Consider the following 23,014-nt stretch of genomic DNA (forward strand, 5'->3'; position numbering starts at 1 on the left):
AACAGACAACTGCAAAGACACTTGTAGAGAGTTTAATCAGCAAGTTGAAAAATTAGAAATGCAAACATGTTTTACACTACAGTTTTCAATTCCCTCAAGATTGTTCACAATGGGCACACAACTTAAAGATAAAAGTAAATTTTACAATAACTAAATTATGTGGTAAATTTCGAGTAACTGTGCATGCACTCGGTTAACTGTATCAACAACTTATTATTGGAAAAAACTAAGAATTTCCTACAAGAATTGACACAGAGAGTCATCCCCCTGATCTCACGCCTATCCCTGTCCCTCGTGTCTACATCATGGACAGACACTGAATTGTTAACATACAAACTATACTTTCTGGGGTTTTCATAAGTAAAACAAAATTACGAAATCTTCATATTCATATATTTAATATTTCCTTCATCTTAATGTGTGTTAATGTTGGAAATCATGTTGCAAAAATGAAACTTTCATAAGAGTTGTTTTTATAGGGGCGCCTGGGTGGCACAGCGGTTAAGCGTCTGCCTTCGGCTCAGGGCGTGATCCCGGCGTTACGGGATCGAGCCCCACATCAGGCTCTTCCGTTATGAGCCTGCTTATTCCTCTCCCACTCCCCCTGCTTATGTTCCCTCTCTCGCTGGCTGTCTCTATCTCTGTCGAATAAATAAATAAAATTAAAAAAAAAAGAGTTGTTTTTATAATTATTCACAATTTTATATTCCTTAATATTTTCAAAATGCTATGAAAATATATGGTCATTGTTCTGTATCCTAACATTGTGTATGGCAGCGACACTTTAATCCTCACCTGTAGATGAGAATGATCAGATTGAGGAGTCAAGGCAATTTCCCTAAAGGAACAAAACCATCAGGTGTGACTTCAGGAAAATAAAAATTGCAACCTTAACCTCTAGGGCAGGATTTCTTAACCTCAACACTACTGCTACTTGGGGCAGGATCATTTTTACTGTGAAGAGGGGCTGTCCTATGTATTACAGGATGTTTGGTAGTGTCCCTGAATTCTATCCACTAGATGCCAGTAGCACCTCATCACCGACTGTGACAACCAAAAATGTATCCAGATATTTCAAAATGTTCCTGCAGGTGCAAAACTGCCCCATTAGAACCACTGGTCTAGAGAGAAAATTAATGCATAAGCAATCAAACAGAGGCATATACATTTATACCATTTTATATCCTACATATAAAATTTCATTTCTCTATTGGGTGAATATGATTGGTCTGTAGCTTTCTTTATAGTTTCCATTCTCTTTGTTTGAATAATCCTGCTGATTCCTAAGTACAGTTCAATATTTCTACAGCACATATTTTTTAGACATCATTACATTGCAAATTATTACCAGTTTGTCGTTTTTTAAAACTAGCAAGTGACCTTTGTCTCAAATTTTGATTTCCAATCATATTAAAATTTTAAGTAACACTATTTGAGCTAATAAAGTGCTATCTAATCTTTCATACTCACATTATTTCTGTGAGGTAGTTAAGTGTTTAGAGTTAAATTCCATCATTAGAGGAGATTAAGTATAAATTCAAGGTCATACAATCTGTCAATGACAAAATGAAAATAGACTACTTATGTGGGTTTTCCCTCCTGTTGCAATTGTTGTGATTCAGAAATAATTAAGAACATTAGATGATTTCATTCACATTATGATATACTAACATTTTACCTCCATTTGGTTTTACCCGAAGATTCAGATAAGATAAATGATTTTTCATAATAACAGTATTCCGATTTCTTAAGAATCTGGTCTGGCACTCTTATGTGTTCATAAAGGTAAAATATCAACAGTTCCCAAGGTCACAACGATATATTTGGTTAAAGAAAGTGGACAGGAATGGAAGTATCATATCTTTCATTAAGAAACACATTGCATCATCCCTCAGCAGTTAGATAAAGAAAAAATTATTTAAATAATTGGACTTTGATTTCCAAAATTGAAGCATTCTATGTGCATTTACACTTATTAAATAAATAACAATAGTTCAAATCACACTTGCATAAAACAAATAAGATTACGTCTTCCTACTCATTAAAAAATTGTAGAGAGATTTACAAAGTTTGATGTATGCTTACAAACATATTGATTAAAAAAATAACATCTATACACATATGAAATATATGAACACATGATTAATTTAAATGTTATATAAATCTCTTTCTTTAGATAAATGCTACTTCCTATTTTTTTATTGCTTCATGTTTTCAATTGGCAACCTTTAAAAGTACAGAGCATACTTACCTAAATATCAGAAAATAAGCAAAAATGTATTTAATTCTAAAATATATTTAATGTACCTAAATGTTTCTCACATTTTAAAACATTGTAAAGCAAACAAATAAAAAAACCACATTTCTAAAGAGTATCTAATGGGGGAACTGTAGAAAAAGATGTTATTGATAAAAGTCTGTGACCAAACTCTTAGCTGGAAATGTAGCAAAATAAAATAAACTTTGAGATTGCTACTTGAAATTTTAAACCATGGAACAAAGCATATAGTTAGTAATTCAGAACATTAAAAAAAGTTTTTGCCTACGTAATGGAACTCTTTAAATGGGTGAATACACTAGAATTCAAGATTTCTAAGCATATGTACCTTTTAAATTCAATTAACTGCAAATTAGTTGACATTCAAATTAATATTCAACATAATCATGTAATTTCACAGAGCTTAACCATTTTAATCATGTAAATGTTCTTGGGTCACCAAATCTGTAAGTACCTATGTCGAAAGTACTTTAGTCAGTATCAGGCTCATAGGATTTCTAATTTATAGTCTGGGACTTAGTAAACCAGAATCTGGGGTAGCATGATTCATACTGGGTATCTCAAGATATATACAAGCCCAAGGTAACATAGTAAATAGGAAACTAGGAAGGCAAGCAAAGTAAAGTGTACAACAAAACCTGAGCTGATGGGTCAAAACTGGGATTGCATATAAGAACTGGAGTATAAGGCACTATAAGCAGTCAATGGCCAAGAGCTCTAGATAATTAGCAAAAAGGCACAAGAATAGACACATAGCACCAAAAGACCTTGATCATTGGGCCCATGTTCTGTCCCAAACAGGATGCTTCTTGATTACCACCTTCCTGAGCAAGAACTGGTTCCAAGGTTAATAAGCTCCCTGATAAGGCTGATATGGATCAATGAGAAGCAAAGATCTAGACAACATAGATCTGTCGCCTCATTGTTTCCTAAAAATAGAGTATGTTATAGAAGGAGAAAAGGTCTTTTCAGTATTACTTCTGATTTTGGCAAACCCCAAAACTCATATGCTAGCATCAAATGCATGGAAAATATTTTTAATAATGCCCAAATTTAAAAATACTCTTTTTGACCATCAAGTATGTGTGTACCTGTGTATATTAATCCTTCAGCATACATGTGGTCATAACTCTCACAAAGACAGCTTCATTAAAATAAGAGAAATAGAGGAAAATGCCGATGCTGAAACTCAACTCCAGAGTAGCATTAATTAATGAGCATAGTAAGTGAAGAGTCAGCACTTTGCTTTAACACAATTTTACCCCCAAAAGTTTCCCCCCAAACCTTCCTCATTATAGAACCCTCCCCCCCCAAAAGAAACCTGACCCAGTTATCTTAGAAAACATATATAACTGTTTAAGATCATCCAGTATCACAGATGCTTCACAAACGAGTCCCACTCATCTTGCCACTTTGATCTGGGAAGTTCAATTCAATATGGTTGAAGGCAGGATTATCAGTTCCACCGTCTTGTACTGGGTGAGATTTATAGCTTAAAATATGCTTCTTCTAAAAGAAAATGTTAACAAAGTGATTAGAGAAAAAGTAACTGTTCAAATCTAAATAGTTGTTACTGCTTTTCTTTCTCTAAATCAGCTTTGTAGTCTATTGAAGACAGGATATACGAAAGAAATAGACCATCAAAGAATACAAAACAAAAACAAAAAACAAACAAACAAACAAAAAGAATAGGGCAAATACCTTCCTTGTCCATCAGAGTTCAAAAGAGAGTCTGAGGACTAACTAATATTCTATCCTGATGATAAAAGCACAGTCTCACTAATTTAAGGAGAAAGGAAGCCAACTTACTTTCTTAAAAATGTCAAAATTGGATAAAAAGTCCTCTTTGGTTAATAGGAATCTGCGGTCTACGTTTTGTTTTCTTCCTCCTGAAAAACATTTACATCATTTACAATGTTAAAAAGATACCTGTAACCACCCAGTGACGGCCCATCATATAAGCATTTAACTCGTGCACGTCCAACTCTACGCACTCATAAAACACACAGAGAAAGAGAATCTTTAACATAGTGCTGAAGACTTGGCTTACCATTTCCCTTCTTTTAGGCTTAGATTCTGCAAGCCTCTCACTGTGACAAATGAGTCTAGTGTTCAAAGATGAATGCGATGGTTCTTAAATGCAAGCCCCCTACTTCATATGATACTTAATCTAAGAGCCCAATACTCGTAGGGAAACGGATATAAAAGCATCCTCTGCGACCTACCAATAAAATATCAAGCCATGTGCCTCAGCTTCAGAGCAGTTGCCTTTCCCCAGTTTGATGGCTATGAATATAGATGTGCACGAAGAAATGCAGGAAATTATGAGTTATTGAATAAATTAGTTAAATAAAAATCAATATAATGATTGGTGTTTGATTCAACTCCTCTTCCCTAACATTCTGCTTTATAAAAAATATTCTTTGTTTTGGTATTTTATTTGTAGATCAAAGACAAAGCTTTTTAAAACTGTGTGGTTCTCAAACTATTTTTGTACAAATCATCTAGCAGAAGTACTTGAAATGCAGATTCCTGGACTCCAACCTGGACCAACCCAGTTAGAAACTCTGGGTGGGCCACTGAAGCCTGATTTTTACCAAATTTCCAAAGTGATCTTCACGCTCTCTAATATTTGGGATCCTCCACTTCGGTATAAATACTAGGCTTTAATAATGGGAACCTCTGCTGTTCTGGAGATGGTATCAACTTTAAATTAATTCATTCAACATTGTTGAGTGCCTACCATCTGCGAGAGACTCTACTAGGTGCTAGAGAGACAGAGATGAGTAAAACAATTACTGCACTCACAGCTCATGGTCTACGTAGGGCATTATTTACCCCATTTTACTGTTGAGGAGACAGACCCACTCACAGTACACAGTACATGGTTAGGTGAAACTGAAATGCCAACCAAGTCTGTATGGCAGGAATTCTTACTGAGTCCTGGTATTCCTATTTATTTCCCAAGGAGTGTTAGGATTTCATGTTTCTAGATTATTTTTTCAAGGTGCTCAGCTCATTGCTGTTGTGAAGTGGAAATAAGTCATTTATGAAATTAATGAAGTTGAATTGTTTTTTATCACTGGATGCCTGCTCACTAGGTAAAGCATGACTTTATAAAACAAAACAAGCAGTCATATATGGCTATCGGAATAAAAACTTCTAAGGAAAAAGAAAAAGGGAGCGCTCAAAGGATGCTCTGATACTCCATTTTCTTAAAGAAAAAGGAATGGGTTGAATAAGGATCTAAGGTCAAATAATACAAGGAGATTGATAGTTGTATTCCTGATCTGAATAACTGGGTTACTGGGTAAGAAAACTTTAAAATCTGTCTTAAAATATATCAAAACAGACAAAAGAATAAATCTACTGTGTTGGTAATTTTATTTAGGAAGAAAGGCACAGTCCTTTTTGAAAAGAAAGAGAATAGTTTAAAACAACTGTTTGAGGGGCGCCTGGGTGGCTCAGTCGTTAAGCATCTGCCTTCAGCTCAGGTCATGATCCCAGGGTCCTGGGATTGAGCCCCGCATCGGGTTCCCTGCTCGGTGGGAAGCCTCCTTTTCCCTCTCCCATTCCCCCCGCTGTGTTCCCTCTCTCATTGTCTCTCTCTCAGTCAAATAAATAAAATTCTTTAAAAAAAAGAAACACAACTCTTTGGGAGGTAATAAATAGCTACAAACTTTATTATAAATGTATAATTACACATTACAATATATCATAATTATAATTAATTTAATTGTTGATATGATTATATTAATATTACTGCTAATTATTAATATAATTTATTAATTATAAATATAAGTATCACAGAAGTTTGAAAGGCAGTGCTATTCAGGAGCCACAAAACAATGATTGATAGAATTCCTCCAAGTGGCACAGTGTTGGTAGCTTTGTAGCATAAAGCAAACAAAGACATCAGACATACTAAGACAAAGCATAGGATTTCTGACTAGTTATTGCACCTTTGATGAAGAGGGCAATAGGGCTGTCTTCCCCCACTCTGGTTGCTATGGATATACATGGGTGAGGGAATGCAGGAAATCATGGAGCCCCACACTTCTCACTAGCTCTACACTGCTATCCTGCTTCGAGCCACCATGACTGCTCACCTGGATTACTGCAATAGCCCCCTACCTGCCCTCCTTCCCTTTTAAACTATTCTCAAAGCTGAATCGCAGTGTTCCTTTGAGATGTATTGGAAAAGTAACTGGAAAAGTATCCCATGTAGTAGACCTAAAAGATACAGTGATGGAAAATAGGAGAGAAAAGAGAAGAAAATTAGAATAACTGTCTGAGACTAAAACATCTGACTAACAAGAGTTTCCAGAAAGACAGAACAGAAAATCACAGGAAATTACAAAAGAAATAATACAGGAAAATGTCCCCAAACTGAAGGACATGGGTCTTCAGATTGAAAAGACCCTAACAAGGGCTTAAGGCAAAGCAGTCATTGTGAAATGGGTCACATGCAAAGTGCCAACAGGTAGCATGGCACTGGCATTCTCAATAACAACATAATCAGCTAGGAGAAAATTAAGAGATCCTCTCAGAAACAACAAAATTATTTTCTTAGGATTCTCTGCTCAAACAAGTGATCAATCAAGTATAAGGGAGAATTAAAGACATTTTTTCAAGAGACACTACACCTTCAAAATCTCTTGTCTACCCTTTCCCAAGAACATGCTAAAGGGTGTGCTCCATTCAATTAAGGGGATAAACAAGAATTATCAATAATGGAATATAGGCAACAGGGACTCCAACACAGGAGAGACCAAAGGAATTCACAGAATGAGGACAAAATGAAGTCCCAGGATAACAGCTCTGTAGCAATCCCGGAGACCAGTGTATACGATGCGTATTATCAGTCTGTTTTTTTAAATAATGTTTTTAAAGTTTATGGACATGTGAAAAAAGCTTCACACTATGTTCAGATGTAAGGACTGTAGTTATCATTCCTTACATTTGTATACTTCTTTACAGTTTATAAAAAGTCAGCATAGGATGATGAAAAGGTCATGACACAGGATTGTTACAATACATGTAAAATCCTAGCAGTGTAGTCGCTACATAGGATTTGTCAAGCACTTTATCTTCATCTTACAGCAACCTGTGAGATAGGCAAGTCAATCGCCACTATCCTCATTTCACACATAACACAGCTCGGCCTCAGAGTAGCCGTATGGACTTCCCTAAGTTTATGCAGCTAGTAAATGGCAGAACAAAGGTTCAAATAGAATCTTCTGCTTTCCAGTCCAGGCACTCAAATTTTCCAAGAGGAATATGGAACAAGTAATTAAACTAACTGTTAACAGAACTATAGAAAAATAACATAAATAGGTATAAAAGAGATATAGTAAAAACTGATATGGAGGTAAATACAACAATACTAATGTTTAGATAGTTACCTGTTGGTAAACTGATCAGCATTCCCATGAATACCGTTACCAAAGTTCCAAGAGTGCTGAAGTACAGATATGATAAAGAATACCAGTTATCCATCAGTGGAGTCCTGAGAGAGAACAAAAGCATAACTGTAAGATTTCATGTGATGCCATTAGCAACTAGAGCAGTCCCGATAATCTTCATGCATAGTAAAAGTCAGAATAAAATATTTAACAATGTTTTTAATGTCATAATCTACTGTTCCAACTTTATCTTATTGGATCAGGAATTAAAAGCCTGACTTAAACTTGACCATACACTATAATACTAAATATCCACGTGTATTCATTCAACTCTGCTTTATGTCCCAGGCACTGTTCTTGTCACTGGAAAGTCTACCATAAAAAAGGTTGATAAGGCTCCTGCCCTCATAAAGTTTACATTCTAATGGAGAGAGAAATACAATAAATAAGTAAACTAATAAATACAATAATTTCCACTGGTGGAAAGTGCTGTAAGGGAAATAAAACAAGGTAACGTGAAACAGAGTGGAAAGAAGGAACTACACTCTAATGTGTGGTCAGAGAAAGCATTTGTGAAGAAGTGACATTTGAACTGACATCTGAATAACAAAAAGTTCTTGAGGAAAGCGTCCTAGAGAGAGTTAAACACCACCTGACTAAACCATAATGAGCAACATAAGAGTAATACAAGATGAGAGGAAGGTAGAGGTCTTTTTTTGTTAGATTTATATGAAGTTTGGGTTTTACTTTGGGCAATGGCACTTGTGGCAGTATTTTAAATGGAGGAGTAACATGACCTGATCTCAAAAAGAAAGTGTATTCTGCTGCTTTAGGATGAAATGTTCTGAATATATCTGTTAAGTCCATCTGGTCCAGTGTGTCATTTGAAGCCATTGTTTCTTTGTTAATTTTCTGCTTAGATGATCTGTCCATTGGCGTAAGTGGGGTGTTAAAGTCCCCTCCTATTATTGTATCATTATCAATGAGTTCCTTTAATTTATTATTAGTTGTTTTATATATTTGGATGCTCCTGAGTTGAGGGCATAAATATTTACAACTGTTAGATCTTCTTACTGGACAGGCCCCTTTATTATGATATAGTGCCCTTCTTTACCTCTTGCTATAGTCTTTAGTTTAATTCTCAAATGATATGTAGAAAATCTGAAAGACTCTGCCAAAAAATTGCTAGAACTAACACTCAAACTCAGTAAAGTCACAGGACACAAAATCAATGTACAGAAATCAGTTGCATTTCTATACACCAATTATGAAGCAGCAGAAAGAGAAATCAAGGAATTGATCCCATTGAAATGTACCAAAAACCATAAGATACCTAGGAATAAACCTAACCAAAGAGGTAAAAGATCTATACTCTGAATACTATAGAACACTTATGAAAGAAATTGAAAATGACACAAAGAAATGGAAAAACATTCCATGCTCATGGATTGAAAGAACAAATATTCTTAAAATGTCTATACATCCCAAAGTAATCCACACTTTAATGCAATCCCTATCAAAATATCATCAGTATTTTTTTTACAGAGCTAGAAAAAACAATCCTAAAATTTGTATGGAACCACATAAGACCCCAAATAGCCAAAGCAATCTTGAAAAAGCAAAGCAAAGCTGGAGGTATCATAATTCTGGACTTCAAGTTATAGTACAAAGTTGTAGTGACTAAGACAGTATGGTACTGGCATAAAAACAGACATATAGATCAATGGAAAAGAATAGAAAACCCCAAAAATTGACCTATCACTATATGGTCAACTCATCTTTGACAAAGCAGGAAAGAATATCCAATGGAAAAAAAAGACAGTCTCTTCAACAAATTGTGTTGGGAAAACGGGATAGCAACTTGCAAAAGAATGAAACTGGACCACTTTCTTACACCACACAAAGAAATAAATTCAAAATGAATGAAAGACATAAATGTGAGACAGGAAACCATCAAAATCCTAGAGGAGAACATAGGAGCAACCTCTCTGATATAGGCCATAGCAACTTCTTACTAGATATATCTCCAGAGGCAAGGGAAACAAAAGGAAAAATGAACTATTGGGACTCCATCAAGATAAAAAGCTTCTGCACAATGAAGGAAACAATCAACAAAACTAAAAGGCAACCTTCAGAATGGGAGAAGATTACAATATTATGTTACAAATGACATATCTGATAAAGGATTGGTATCCAAAATCTATACAGAATTTATCAAACTCAACACCCCCCCCCAAAAAAAATCCAGTTAAGAAATGGGCAGAAGACATGAATAGGCATTTCTCCAGAGAAGACATACAGATGGCTAACAGACATGAAAATGTGCTCAACATCTCTCATAATCAAATCAAAAACTACAAATGAGATACAAATGAGATCAAAAACTACAAATGAGATACAAAAACTACAATGAGATATCACTTCACACCTGTCAGAATGGCCAAAATTAACAACACAGCAAACAGCACATATTGGCGAGGATGTGGATAAAGGGGAACCCTCTTACACTGTTGGTGGGAATGAAAACTGGTGCAGCCACTCTGGAAAACAGAATGGAAGTTCCTCAAGGAGTTAAAAATAGAGCTACACTATGATCCAGCAATTGCACTACTAGGTGTTTACCAAAGGATACAAAAATACTGATTTGAAGAGATACATGCACCCCAATGTTTACAGCAGCATTATCAACCAAATAGCCAAATTATGGAAAGAGCTCAAAAGTCAATTGACTGATGAATGAATAAAGAAGATGTGGTATATATACACAACAGAATATTACTCAGCCATAAAAAAAGAATGAAATCTTATCATTTGTAACAATGTAGATGGAGCGAGAGTATATTATGTTAAGCAAAATAAGTCAGCCAGAGAAATACAAATACCATATGATTGCACTCATATGTGGAATTTAAGAAACAAAACAGATGAACATGGGGGGAAAAGAGAGAAGCAAACCATAAAACAGACTCTTAACTATACAGAGCAAACTGAGGGTTGCTGGAGGGGAGGTGGGTGGAGGGATGGGTTTAATGGGTGATGGGTATTAAGGAGGGCACTTGTTGTGACGAGCAATGGGTGTTATATGTAAGTGATGACTCAATAAATTCTACTCCTAAAACTAATATTACACTATGTGTTAACTAACTGGAATTTAAATAAAAACTTGAAAGAAAAAAAAAGACTGATAAGTTGAACTTAATTAATTCATTGTAGAAGAAATTCTGATCACCAAAAAGTACCATTAAGAGAGTAAAAAGGCAACCCACAAAGCAAGAGAAAAATATTTCAAAATATATCTTTGTACCTAGAATATATCAAAAACTCCTAAATAAATTAGAGAAAAACTGAGAATCCATTTAAAATTGGATTAATGATTTTAACAGCCAAGTCACAAAAGTAAATATCCAAATGGAAATGGCCAAAAAAACATATAATAATAAGGTATTGAATGTAATTGATCATAAAGAAAATGCAAATTAAAACTACAACGAGGTATCGATATATACCCATCAAGCATTGGGAACTTAAAGAATAAAAACTGAATCTAGGTAATGGAAACACAGTATCTAGAAAAAGGATATTTTGTTTCATCCTCAGCTGTGTCAGTTTATTCCCCTTGTATTCTAGGGACACTGAACTATGTATGATTTCCTAAAATACCATGTGGCTTCAGACCTTCACGCCTTTGCATATACTGTTTCTCCACTATGCAATATGCACTTCCTTCTGTCCCTTCTGCCCAACCCTGTTCACCTGATTAATTCCAGCTCATGTAATCCTCCTCTAAGAAGGTTTCCTTGACTCCACCAGGAAGAGTTAGGCTCATCCTCCCTCTGGCTCTCTTGATCGCCTATGAGTACTATTTACCACAGGGTATTGTTTAAGTGTTTATTTTCTTGTCCAACTTCCCTCTGGTCATTTTCTGTGACTTTCCAGACCCTCTCCTTCTAGCCAACCTCTGTATCCTTCAAGTAGTACTACCTCTCTAAAGTCTTGATGCTAATCACTCTAATTTTGTTTATATTCATTCTTTTAAAAGATATTTATCAAGTATTTATTACTGTTTACCATGTGCTACTTTTATACTTACTGTGCTTACTGAATTAAGTGTTTTGTGTATATTAGCACACTCTCCCCAGCTAGACTATAACTTCCTGGAAGGCAGGAACCACAGTGAATAAGAGGGGAAGACCTTCTTGGGATAATACGTAAATGGCCAGCCCAGAGCTGAGTACATAGTTCATTCTTAGAAATTCTTGTTTATTACCTGTTTTTTTAATAAATAAGCTAACATGTAAAAGTAATTATTATGGTACCAGGAACATACTAAACTTCAGCTCATTTATTTGTTTCACAATCCAAATAACTATTCTGCCTCAGACTCTTAAATTGAGAGAGATATTTACACAATCAGGACAAATGCTAAGCAAAATTGTGAAACAAGTATATTCTGAACGTCCTCCCACGTAGCCTTCAATTATTTTTTTCTCCCTTTCTGACTCTAACTACCCCCCCCCACAAACATTAGTGCTTTCATGCTTGTCCAAACTGCTTTTGGCATTTCCCTGCCACTCACGCCACAGCACCCCACCTAGTCAAACCTCCTCCAAATATGCCTCAGGCTCTGGAACTACATTTTCTCTCTACCTATGCATTTAGCAGCCTTGAACTTCCATCGGCAAGCATTCTCATAGTTGGGTTTTGTTCGGAACACGAATTACTGATAATAAGTCACATTCCTTCTCTCTCACACACTGGAGTGTGTCCAGTTTAAGAGGGAGACACCAGGGGCGCCTGCGTGGCTCAGTCGTTAAGCGTCTGCATTTGGCTCAGGTCATGATCCCAGGGTCCTGGGATCGAGCTCCGCCCTGGGCTCCCCGCTCTGTGGGAAGCCTGCTTCTCCCTCTCCCACTCCCCCTGCTGGTGTTCCCTCTCTCGCTGTGTCTCTCTCTGTCCAATAAATAAATAAAATCTTTTAAAAAAGAAAGAAAAAAAAAAAAAAGAGGGAGACCCCACGTCTTGACCCAAAGAGAATGAGTCTTTAATTGTTTCATTCCAGGAATGCTGGAACTGGGGGCAATAATTTGGGGGCAGCAGTCTCATCTTTGTATTCCTTGAATGTCTCCAAGGGGGTTTATGCTTTAAGGCTGGACATTAAATTGTCCACTAAAGGAAGTCTTGCCCTTATAGTCACTATGTTATAAAGTACTCACCTACCTATAGATCCATATCATTTCATTAAATCAGATGACATAAGGATCCAGAAGCCCAAAAGTACACTGCATACAGAAAACTCTAGCAAGTGAGCTGATCACAGCTGCAACTCATTGCCAGTGCTTAAAGATTTGGAATCTTTAAACCTAAACAAATAGTAATGATCTAACATATTTAGATGATTTTAGCTTTTAGACTATAAAGGCTATACTTCAAAGCCTATAAAAGCAATGTTTCTTTTATGATTTTGCTTTTCATTTCAAAACGTTTTTAGTTGACAAAGATGATTTTTCATTCAACTAGAGCTGATATTTGGTAGCATTTACCCATAACAGAATTTTTTTTGTTACTATTCAAGTCTTCTCTAGATCTGTGAGGCAGAAATTTCTACCAAAATTAAGAACATATAGCAATTTTTGCTGTTTCCAAACAAAATACTATAGCCAGAAAGCCACAGGGGCTCTACCCATTTCAGAATTGGGGAAAATCGCACCACTGCAGGCAAGACAAAAATCAACTGGGGTTCTCTTCCTGTCACATGCATTTCCTTAAAATATGACATTATAAAGCTAATTTGATACCTTTCCGCATTGTGTATTTGAAAAGCACTAGTAGAAAATGGCATTTCTGTGGTTGTCACCCAATTTGTCACATTGTATGTGCTGTTACAGCCATAGGTTTCAAGGCTTAGTGGCATAGTTCTCTCAGGCAGTGGAGGATAAAGTTGAGCGCCAATTCCAACCCACAAAGAAACAGCAAATCCAGCCATCAGACCAACAAGTGCTCCCTGTAAAACAAGAATGCTTTTAAAAGAAAAATAATATAGTTTTCTTTGAGATAGAAATTAACATCAGAAGATTAAGCTCAGCATGGTCCAAGCCAGATTTTCTAGCTTCTCTCCTAAAATTATTCTCTTTCCCAAGATCCTTGCTTCTTGTCAAGGGCAGCGTGGGCCACTGGTCCCTCATCCCAGAGCCCTCAGGACTCGGTACCTTTATTCCCTTTCCATATCCCTATCTCACCCTGCTCATTTTTCTTTTTGTCAATCTCATAATTCCATTCCTTCTACTCTGTTTCCATGGCTGGCTCTCTGTTCTGGCCTCCTCCTCTCTTCACACCCAAAGAACTACAACAATCACATGGTTGAGCCCAGGCCAACTGCCCCGTCTATTTTCGCTTAATCTGTGAACAAATGGTATGCCAAATGAACAACAGACTATGAAGGGGAAAGCAGACACAGAGTTTATTCCCATACTTAACATGCATGATTGTAATTGTGCTTCGGGATAATTAGGAAGAAAATAGGAGACAGTTTTCACAAATGACTGCAATGGTGTACACAACCACACCAAGTATTTTTTTTTTTAATATTTTATTTATTTGACAGAGAGAGAGAGAGAGAGATAGAACGAGAGAATACAAGCAGGGGGAGAGGCAGAAGGAGAAGCAGACTCCCGACTGAGCAGGGAGCCTGCTGCAGGGCTCAATCCCAGGACCCTGGGATCATGACCCAAGCCGAAGGCAGACGCTTAACCTGAGCCACCCAGGAGCCCCAACACACCAAGTATTTCTAAAGACAAGAAGAGATGTTCCCTCTGAAGACATTTGGTTTCTCAATCTTTGGAAAACTCGGGTTCCCCACTTCTGCTATTCACCAGCAGTCCAGGTGTTCTGCCAGACCTTGAATGAACCTTTGAGCTGGTAGGCCTTTTCCTCTGTGATGAAAATTTCTCCCTTCTTTTAAATTTTTTTTTTTTTAAGATTTTTTATTTATTATTTATGAGATAGAGACAGCCAGCGAGAGAGGGAACACAAGCAGGGGGAGTGGGAGAGGAAGAAGCAGGCCCACAGCGAAGGAGCCCGATGTGGGGCTCGATCCCACAACGCCGGGATCACGCCCTGAGCCGAAGGCGGACGCTCAACCGCTGTGCCACCCAGGCGCCCCTCTCCCTTCTTTTAAGAACACTGACCAGACAGCACAGCTTGTGCCTTGGGCTCCCCATAGAGAAGACAGGGGAGGATATCTGAAGTAAGGGGAAAAACATAAGCAAAATCATAGGGCAGGAAAAAAGAATGGTGTGTTGATGGGATAAGATGAAGGCTGATGACAAGATCAGAGGATTTATGTTACAGACAAACACTATGAGCTCTTTCATTAAGCTCTGAACCTTGGAAGCGGAAGTAGATTTTTTATTTATTTATTTTTTTTTGGTTTTGGTACCCCAGCACTTACCACAGTGCTGGACATGTAGCAGGCATGCAATAAATATTTTTCAATAATATGAGGTTGGAATAGTAGTGTGGCCAGCTGTTGACAGGGCAGACTTGCTTATTCTCAGCATTGTACATGATTTGATCAAAGATTCACAAAATTATAAAGCCCATGAGTACAGAAATATTTAGTATTCTCTATTGCCAGGATAGTGCTTAGCTCATAAATATTCAATGAATGAATGAGAGGAAGGGACGGAAAGAGGAAGAAAGGGAGGAGGAGAAGCAAAGGAAGGGAAGGAGAAAAGGGAAAGGAGAGGAAGGAGATGGAGGGCGAGAGGAAGGCAGGAAGTCCATTCCAAAGCAAAGGTAGATAATCTGCTAATGGAAAATGTGGGTATTGTAAAAAGAGGTACTTCCTATGACAGGAATAATAATATCATACTTTTCCTGAGAAAAGGTTACATGGGACCTAGTCTGCTACAGCTTTTCTGGAGGCAACCCATGGTGGTAGTAAATGTCAAAAACCAAGTCAGTCTTTCTTAATATTTCAGACACTCAACAAACCACTGCACATTTCATAATGCAAAGAGTCTAATCAAAGCTTCAAAATTCCAAGGTAGATACAAACTATTCTTTCATTGTGATTAGCTTTTCATATGATACTTCATTGACAATTATTTTCTGGAGAATAATTATTTTTAAAAAAATTTATTTGAGTACAGTTGATACACAATGTTACATTAGTTTCAGGATATAACTCAGTGATTCAACATCTCTATACATTATGCTATGCTTACCGCAAGTGTAAATACCAACTGTTAAAAATTCTTTTCTCTAAGAATGATTATTAATAATAAAGGTAATAATCTTTATTAGTAGCTACTTTACCAATCCCTAATGCCTCATGAAGAAAATAGAATTCTAAATGCAAATTCATGGTTCTGCAGTTATTCTATGTCCACATGAAACAACCATATATACATTATCAGTTTTTCCTGAACTTCACCTTATAGCAGGACTGACCCAGTGGAGTCTCTCCCGGCTTTCAGAGAAATAATTTCAATTTCATTTATTCCAAACAAAATTTAGTACTTTAAAGCATAGAAATGTCTGTGTAGAAGAGAGATATTACCTCATTCTGGTTACTATTCCCAATTATGATCACCCCTTTGGGGCCAGAACCATGATATTGGAACTATACCTTTAAATATCAGGAATATAAACTCTCTGGTCAAGGTGGTGAACAGCTTATCTTATTGCTTCTTTTTGCTGTACTCTGGCTATTCACAGGTATCCTCAGCTCTATTGCCCTTAAATCTTTCACATCTGAGCCTGTTGATCTCCTTTCTTTAAAGCCTAGTGATTTTCAGCGGTAGAGTTTAGTGACCTCTGAAGCTAATAATACACTATATGTTAATTAATTGATTTTAAATTTAAAATATGTTTATAGAAATCCTAGTGATTTTCAAGGGCAAAAAGATAAATGAACAAAAAATGTTGTTCCTTTAGTTATGTTATATAATATTCATAATATATATTACATATAATGTAAAATATAATACATATTGTTTCATAATATATATCCTTTAGTTATGTTATATATTCTATAATATTATATGGTTAGTTATATAATTATATTGTAACATTATATGATTTAGCTATATAATATTCATAATACATATTATTTGGCAGCTTCCATTTAGTTTCACATCTGCAGACTCCGAGTGCACAGCACTTTATTTTATACCGCAGCAAAGTCCATTTGAGTAATTTAAGTCATCAGGTAACTAATGAGAGATATCAAAGGAACTATATCTTCCCATTTGAGAAAAAATTATAGAGCTGTTACTTTAGTTAGGAAAGTAAGCTTTACACATACTCATTCATTATACTTACAATTGAGTTGGCAAAGGGAACCAAAATGCCCAAAGCAAACAAGCCCAGAAGTGGTCCACCAACCATGCCAAATATGCTGAGTGCTGCCTACAAAAATAATAAAAAATCAGCAACTAGCAATCTCAAATACCAAGTTAAGGTGTTTCAAAGTAATTCCATCAGAATGAGGATTTAAAGTAATCAATCTCCTCCTGAAAATCATGGCAGCCTTGCCATTGGCAAATAGGTAATCAGAACTTGACACTTCTGCTTCTCAGTCTCAACTATTCATCTGTTCATTCAGATATCCTCAATAAAGGAAGCAGAATGTAAAGACGGTAGAGTCATGACAAGACAGTGGGAACACCTATATGAATTCATAAGCCAAGAGGGACACTACTTCTCCCAACTGTTCCTATAAGTGATAATAACCAATCACATCACTCCTTTGTCCTTTGACAGTCTCAAAATCTTCTGTAAAACAAGACTGTGGATAAGTATTGCTAAGTGAGCAGCGATGGCAATGAAACCAAATGCCATTCTTGATTCCCTAAGAATGGAACTAGAATGAAAAATATGATTAATTTTTTTAAGAGATTGATCAAATCATGTCGATTTAAAATTTAATTGGCTATATGCAACCTTTGCTTTGATGTATAGATGCCAAAATCACACCAGTGAAAAAAAAGTTACAATGTGAATAATGGAGAAATGCAAAAGCTGAAAATTCCAAGAGATGTGTGTTCCCAATAAGCCAATGGCTACTTTTTAAGAGTGGATAGAACCATAAAAGAAGGATGAGAGGACACATTGGTTTGTCTACCAAGTAAAGGAGCTTTATAACAGAATCAGTAAAGCAAAGAAAAAATATCAAGAAAAATTTTATAGGATATAGATAGCAGTCCTAGGTTAAAAAAAAAAATTAAGAAGCCTATGTTGTGGACTAGGGAAAGGAGTGTGGATAGAGAGGAAAAAGAATTAGTGTTTGAGGAGGATATGGGTTCAGAATATAATCCTAGGGAGTCATTTCACAACTTCTTTTGAACCAGATCCCAGTAGGAAGGAAGACAGACTTCACTGCAAAATGTGAAATAAGCCACATGGCCCATGAAGCAGGCTGTGACAGTGTGACTTGTGAGCCAGTTTTGGAGGCACAAGGAATATACCCCAAAAAAAGACCTGTCTCAGGAAATAATACCTTGGTTAGAGATGAACCAAGGTAGAACTGGTTTGGAGTTATGATGACACTACTAGAACACGTCACTGTATATACTCAGGCCAGAGTTGATACATGAAAAAAGGGGAATCAATCACAATAAGAGTTATAAGCAATGAGGCAGACTATGGAAGAATAAGCAATAACGCAGACTACGGAGAAAAGCACATTCAGAGGAGTATTATTGGTTATGGCATAGATGTGCTAGATAAGCTTGGAGCTTCTGGACATCATACATTCATTCATATAATCAGGATGAAACCAAACTATTTAAAAAACTGGTATGCCACAAGCAAACAAACCAGAATGGACCCAAGACTTAGGTCTAAAGCAGGAGTTTGGAGGACATGCTTTGCTCAGCACTGATCTTCAACTTTCCGGATCATGGGTAGGTCCAGGAGTCCCAGACAGCCATGATAAAGCTGCTTCAGTAATTACAACATGCTTGAAATAAATGAAAAAAGAGAAGGTCTTAGGAAAAAAAAAAAAACAGAAGGCCTCAGCAAAAACATAGCAGATATAAAGAACCAAATGGAAATTTTTAGAACTGAAAAATACTAACAGATAAAAATCTCAATAGATGGATTCAACAGCAGAATGAAGGAGACAGAGGAAAGAATTAGTGAACTGGAAGACAGACCAATAGAAATTACCTAATCTGAACAACAGAGAGAATATAGACTTTAAAAAAATGAAAGGAGTTTCCAGGATCTGGGCAAGCATAAAAAAAAAAAAAAAAAAAAATCTAACATTCACGTCATCGGAGTCCTGGAGGAGAAAAGAAAGAGTGAGGCTAAAAAGTACTCAAAGAAATAATGTATGAACTTCCTAAATTTTACAGGAGATATAAACCTACAGATTCAAAAGCTCAGCAAACCCCAAACAGGAGAAACCCAAAGAAATACATGCCAAGACACACTGAAATAAATTTCTGAAAACTAACAACAAAGAAAAAATTCTAAAAGTAGCTAGAGAAAAATGATACCTTGCCTGTAGGGGAGAATAATTAGAGTAGCGGCAAATTTTTCTTCAGAAATAATGGAGGCCAGAAGAAAGTGGCACATATTTTTCAAGTGCTGGATAAAAAGAACTGCTGACTCAGAGTCCTATACCCAACAAAAATATCTTTTGGGAATAAAGGGGAAATCAATACATTCTCAGATGAAGGGAAATGAAGGGAATTTTTTGCCAGCAGACCTATCCTGAAAGAACCTGAAAGAACGGCTAAAGAAAATTTTCTAAAAAGAACAGAAATTATAAAAAGAAGGAACCTTGGGACATCAGCAAGGAAGAAAGAATACAATAAGCAAAGATATGGCTAAATATAAAAGGCTTTCCTTCTCCTCTTGAGTTTTCTAAGTTATATTTGATTGTTGAAACAAAATGATAACACTGTAATTCATGTAATTCATGTAATGTATGTGGATCAAATATTTGACAGCTATATTAAAAACTGGGTAAACAGACATAAAGGGAGGTAAGGATTCTATACTGTACTCAAACTGGTAAAATGACAAAACAAGTAGATTGTGTTAAGTTATGCTTATATAATGTAATACCTAAAGCAACAATTGAAAATGCTATTCTAAGAGGCAAACTCAAAACAACACAGATAAATAAAAATGGATTCTAAAAAATGTTCAAGCATCCTATAGAAAGGTAGGGGGGAATGAAAATAGAAAGAACAAACATTAAACAAAAAATGACAGACTTACACCCTAACATACCAGTAATTACATTAAGTGTAAAAGATGGTCTAATACACCAATAAAAAAGACAGAAATTGGCAGGATATATTTAAAAACATGGCCCAATCATATGCTGACTGCAAAAAGTCACTTATAGACAAGTTCAAAGTCACATATAGACAAGTTCAAAGTAAAAGGATGAAAAGAGGTGCATTATGCAACCATTAATCAAAGGAAAGTAGGAGTAACTACATTAATATCAGATAAATTAGACTTTAGATAAATAAAATTATTAGAGAGAAACATTATATGATGAAAAAAGAATTACTTCACCAAGACATAGAAATCTTAAATATTTATGCACCAAGAACTTCAAAATACATGAAACAAAAACTGACAAAACTAAAAGGAAAATAGACAAATACACAATTATAGTTGAGAATTCACCACTCCATTCTCACCAACTGATAAAAAAAACTAAACAGAAAATCGGAAGATATAGAAAACTCAAGGACACCATCAATGAGCAGGATCTAATTGATACTTATGGAATGCTACACCTAGCAGTAGAGTACACATTCTTTTTAAGTACCCATGGAACATGTACCAAAATGCCATATCCTGGGCCATAACAGACCTCAACAGATTTAAAAGAATTAAAACCATACAGAATGTGCTCTTTGACCACATGAAACTAGAAATCAATAGCAGAAAAATAACAAGAAAATCTCTAAACACTTGGAAACTAAGTAGCATACTTCTAAATAATTCATGGGTCAAAAGGACATTTCAAACGAAACTTAAAAATATAAAATATGAAAAGTTGTGAGACACAGCTAAATTAATGCTGACAGAATTTTTTAGCAATTAGTGCACCCACTACAAAAGAGGAAAAGTTTCAAATCAATAATCTAAGGTCTCATCTCAAGAACAGCAAAATAAACCCAAAGCAAATAGAAGAAAAGGATAAAGATAAGAACAAAAGGCAATAATTGTAAATAGAAAAACAACACAGAAAAATCAGTGAAATGAGAAGGTAGTTTTTTGAAAATATCAATGAAGTTGACAAACCTCCAACAAGAATGAAGAAAAAAGATAACATCACCAATATTAGGAATAAAACAAGCAATAATACCACAGACCCTGCAGACACCAAATGTATAATAAGGGAATACTATGAACAACTCCACACACACACATTTTACAACTTAGATGAAATGGACCAATTTCTTGAAAACACAAACTACCATAATTCACCCAATATGAAACAGATAATTTGAATAGCCTTATAACTTATGGAAATTTAATTTGTAATTTTAAAACTTCCAAAAAAGGAATACCCAGGCCCAGACGGTTTCACTAGAGTATACTATCAAACATTTAAATCATTAACACCAATTTTATACAATTTCTTTAAGAAAATAGAGAATAATTCTTCCCACTTTATCTTATGAAGCTAGAGTGACTGTGATACCAAAACCAGACAAAGCCATTACAAAAAAAGAACTACAGATCAATATTTCTCAGGATGCAAAAATCCTTAAAAAAATATTAACAAATAGAATTCAGAAATATATAAAAATAACTATACACCATGACCAAGTGAAGTTTATTCCAGGAATGCAAGGCTGGTTAAGCATTTTAAAATCAATTAATGTAACTCATCATGTCAAAGGACTAAAGAAGACTATCATATTACCATATCAACAATGCAAAAAAAGCACTTGACAAAATTCAACATTCATCCATAATAAAAACTCTCAGAAAGATGGAAAATAGGGAAATAGGGAATTCCCTCAACTTTGTAAAGGGCATCCTCTAAAATCTTACAGCTAACATTATATCTAGGAGTGAAAGACTAAATGCTTTCCTCATCCAGACTGGGGAACAAGGAAAGGGTTTCTACTCTTACTACTCTTTTTCAACATGATGTGGAAGTTGAAGCCAGTGCAATAAAGAAATAAAAACTATACATACAGATTGGAAAGGAAGAAATAAAACTGTCCCTGTTTGAAGATGACATGATTGTGTAGAAAATCCCAAGAACTAATAAGTAAATTCAGCAAGGTCTCAGGATACAACACAAATACATAAAAATCAATTGTATTTCTACATATTAACAAACAGATGGACACCAACATTAAAAGTACAATATCATTTACAATCACTTAAAAAAATTAAATACTGGGATAAGGAAGGAGATGGTGGCAGAGTAGGAGGACTCCAGGCTCCCCTTGTCCCATGAATACAACTAGATGACTATCAAGTCACCCTACATACCCCAGAAATAGACTTGAAGACTGGCAGAACAAACTCCACAACTAAAGGTAGAGAAGAGGCCACATGGCAGAAAGCAGGAAGTGTGGAGACATGGTTTGGGAGAGAAACAGGTTGTGGCCACTGTGGTGGGGAGAGAGCGGTGGTCTCAGGGAAGGGCAAGAGACAGACCAGCACACAGGGGAGTGCACAGGGAAGATGATTCCTTACAGCAACTGGATTGGAAAGTGAGAGGGGCTGAATTTCATGAGTTCTTGCAACCAGCAGGGCTTAAAGCCTGGAGTTTTAAAGGTCAGTGGGCTTGGCTCATGGAGAGCCCAGAGGCATTGGTGCTACTCTTAGAGAAAAGGCAGGGCAAATAGTCTGTGGACATACAGCATGGAAACAGCAATCTGAAGAGTGCTTGGGGCACATAGTGCGGAGGTTATTTGCTCTTCTTGGAGCATGTCTCAGAGAGGCAGCATTCATAGATAGACCCCCTCCAGGAACAAAGATAACTGGCCTCCACTGCCCCTCAGCATAAGCACAGGGCCACCTGTGGGAACCAGTACGGTGCTGACACTCACTACCTAACTTGCTGACACCAAGACCCATCCCACCCACTCCAGTGGAACTGCCCATCTCAGTCACGCTTGCCTCAGTCCCAGTGCAGTGGGCCCAAAGACTGGCAAACCCCTGCCCACACCATGTCTCCCTACCCATGAATTCTGCAGGGCCTCAGTTCTGGCAGCTGTGGCAACAGGACTCATTTCATAAGCAGACCAGAGTACACTTAGTTAAAATTCCCCACATTCAGGTCAATGAACAAATACAGCTCATGATAGGTAAATAGAGCCTCTTCAGACAA

General features: G+C 36.3%; 1 protein-coding gene across 1 annotated transcript in view; it reads right to left on the reverse strand.

Annotated features, from left to right (window-relative positions):
- Window positions 1-3,661: 3,661 nt before the first annotated feature.
- Window positions 3,662-23,014, reverse strand: part of SLC5A8 (solute carrier family 5 member 8) — a 54,085-nt gene continuing 34,732 nt past the window's right edge. The window contains exons 11-15 of the mRNA XM_040637371.1: window positions 17,008-17,094; window positions 13,479-13,684; window positions 7,684-7,787; window positions 4,088-4,167; window positions 3,662-3,787 (exon numbers count right to left, since the gene is read on the reverse strand). Coding sequence (XP_040493305.1) covers window positions 3,662-3,787; window positions 4,088-4,167; window positions 7,684-7,787; window positions 13,479-13,684; window positions 17,008-17,094 — 603 coding nt within the window. The remainder of the gene's footprint in view (window positions 3,788-4,087; window positions 4,168-7,683; window positions 7,788-13,478; window positions 13,685-17,007; window positions 17,095-23,014) is intronic.

The sequence above is a fragment of the Ursus maritimus genome, unplaced genomic scaffold (assembly GCF_017311325.1).
Source record: "Ursus maritimus isolate PB19 unplaced genomic scaffold, ASM1731132v1 scaffold_21, whole genome shotgun sequence".
Taxonomy (NCBI): domain Eukaryota; kingdom Metazoa; phylum Chordata; class Mammalia; order Carnivora; family Ursidae; genus Ursus; species Ursus maritimus.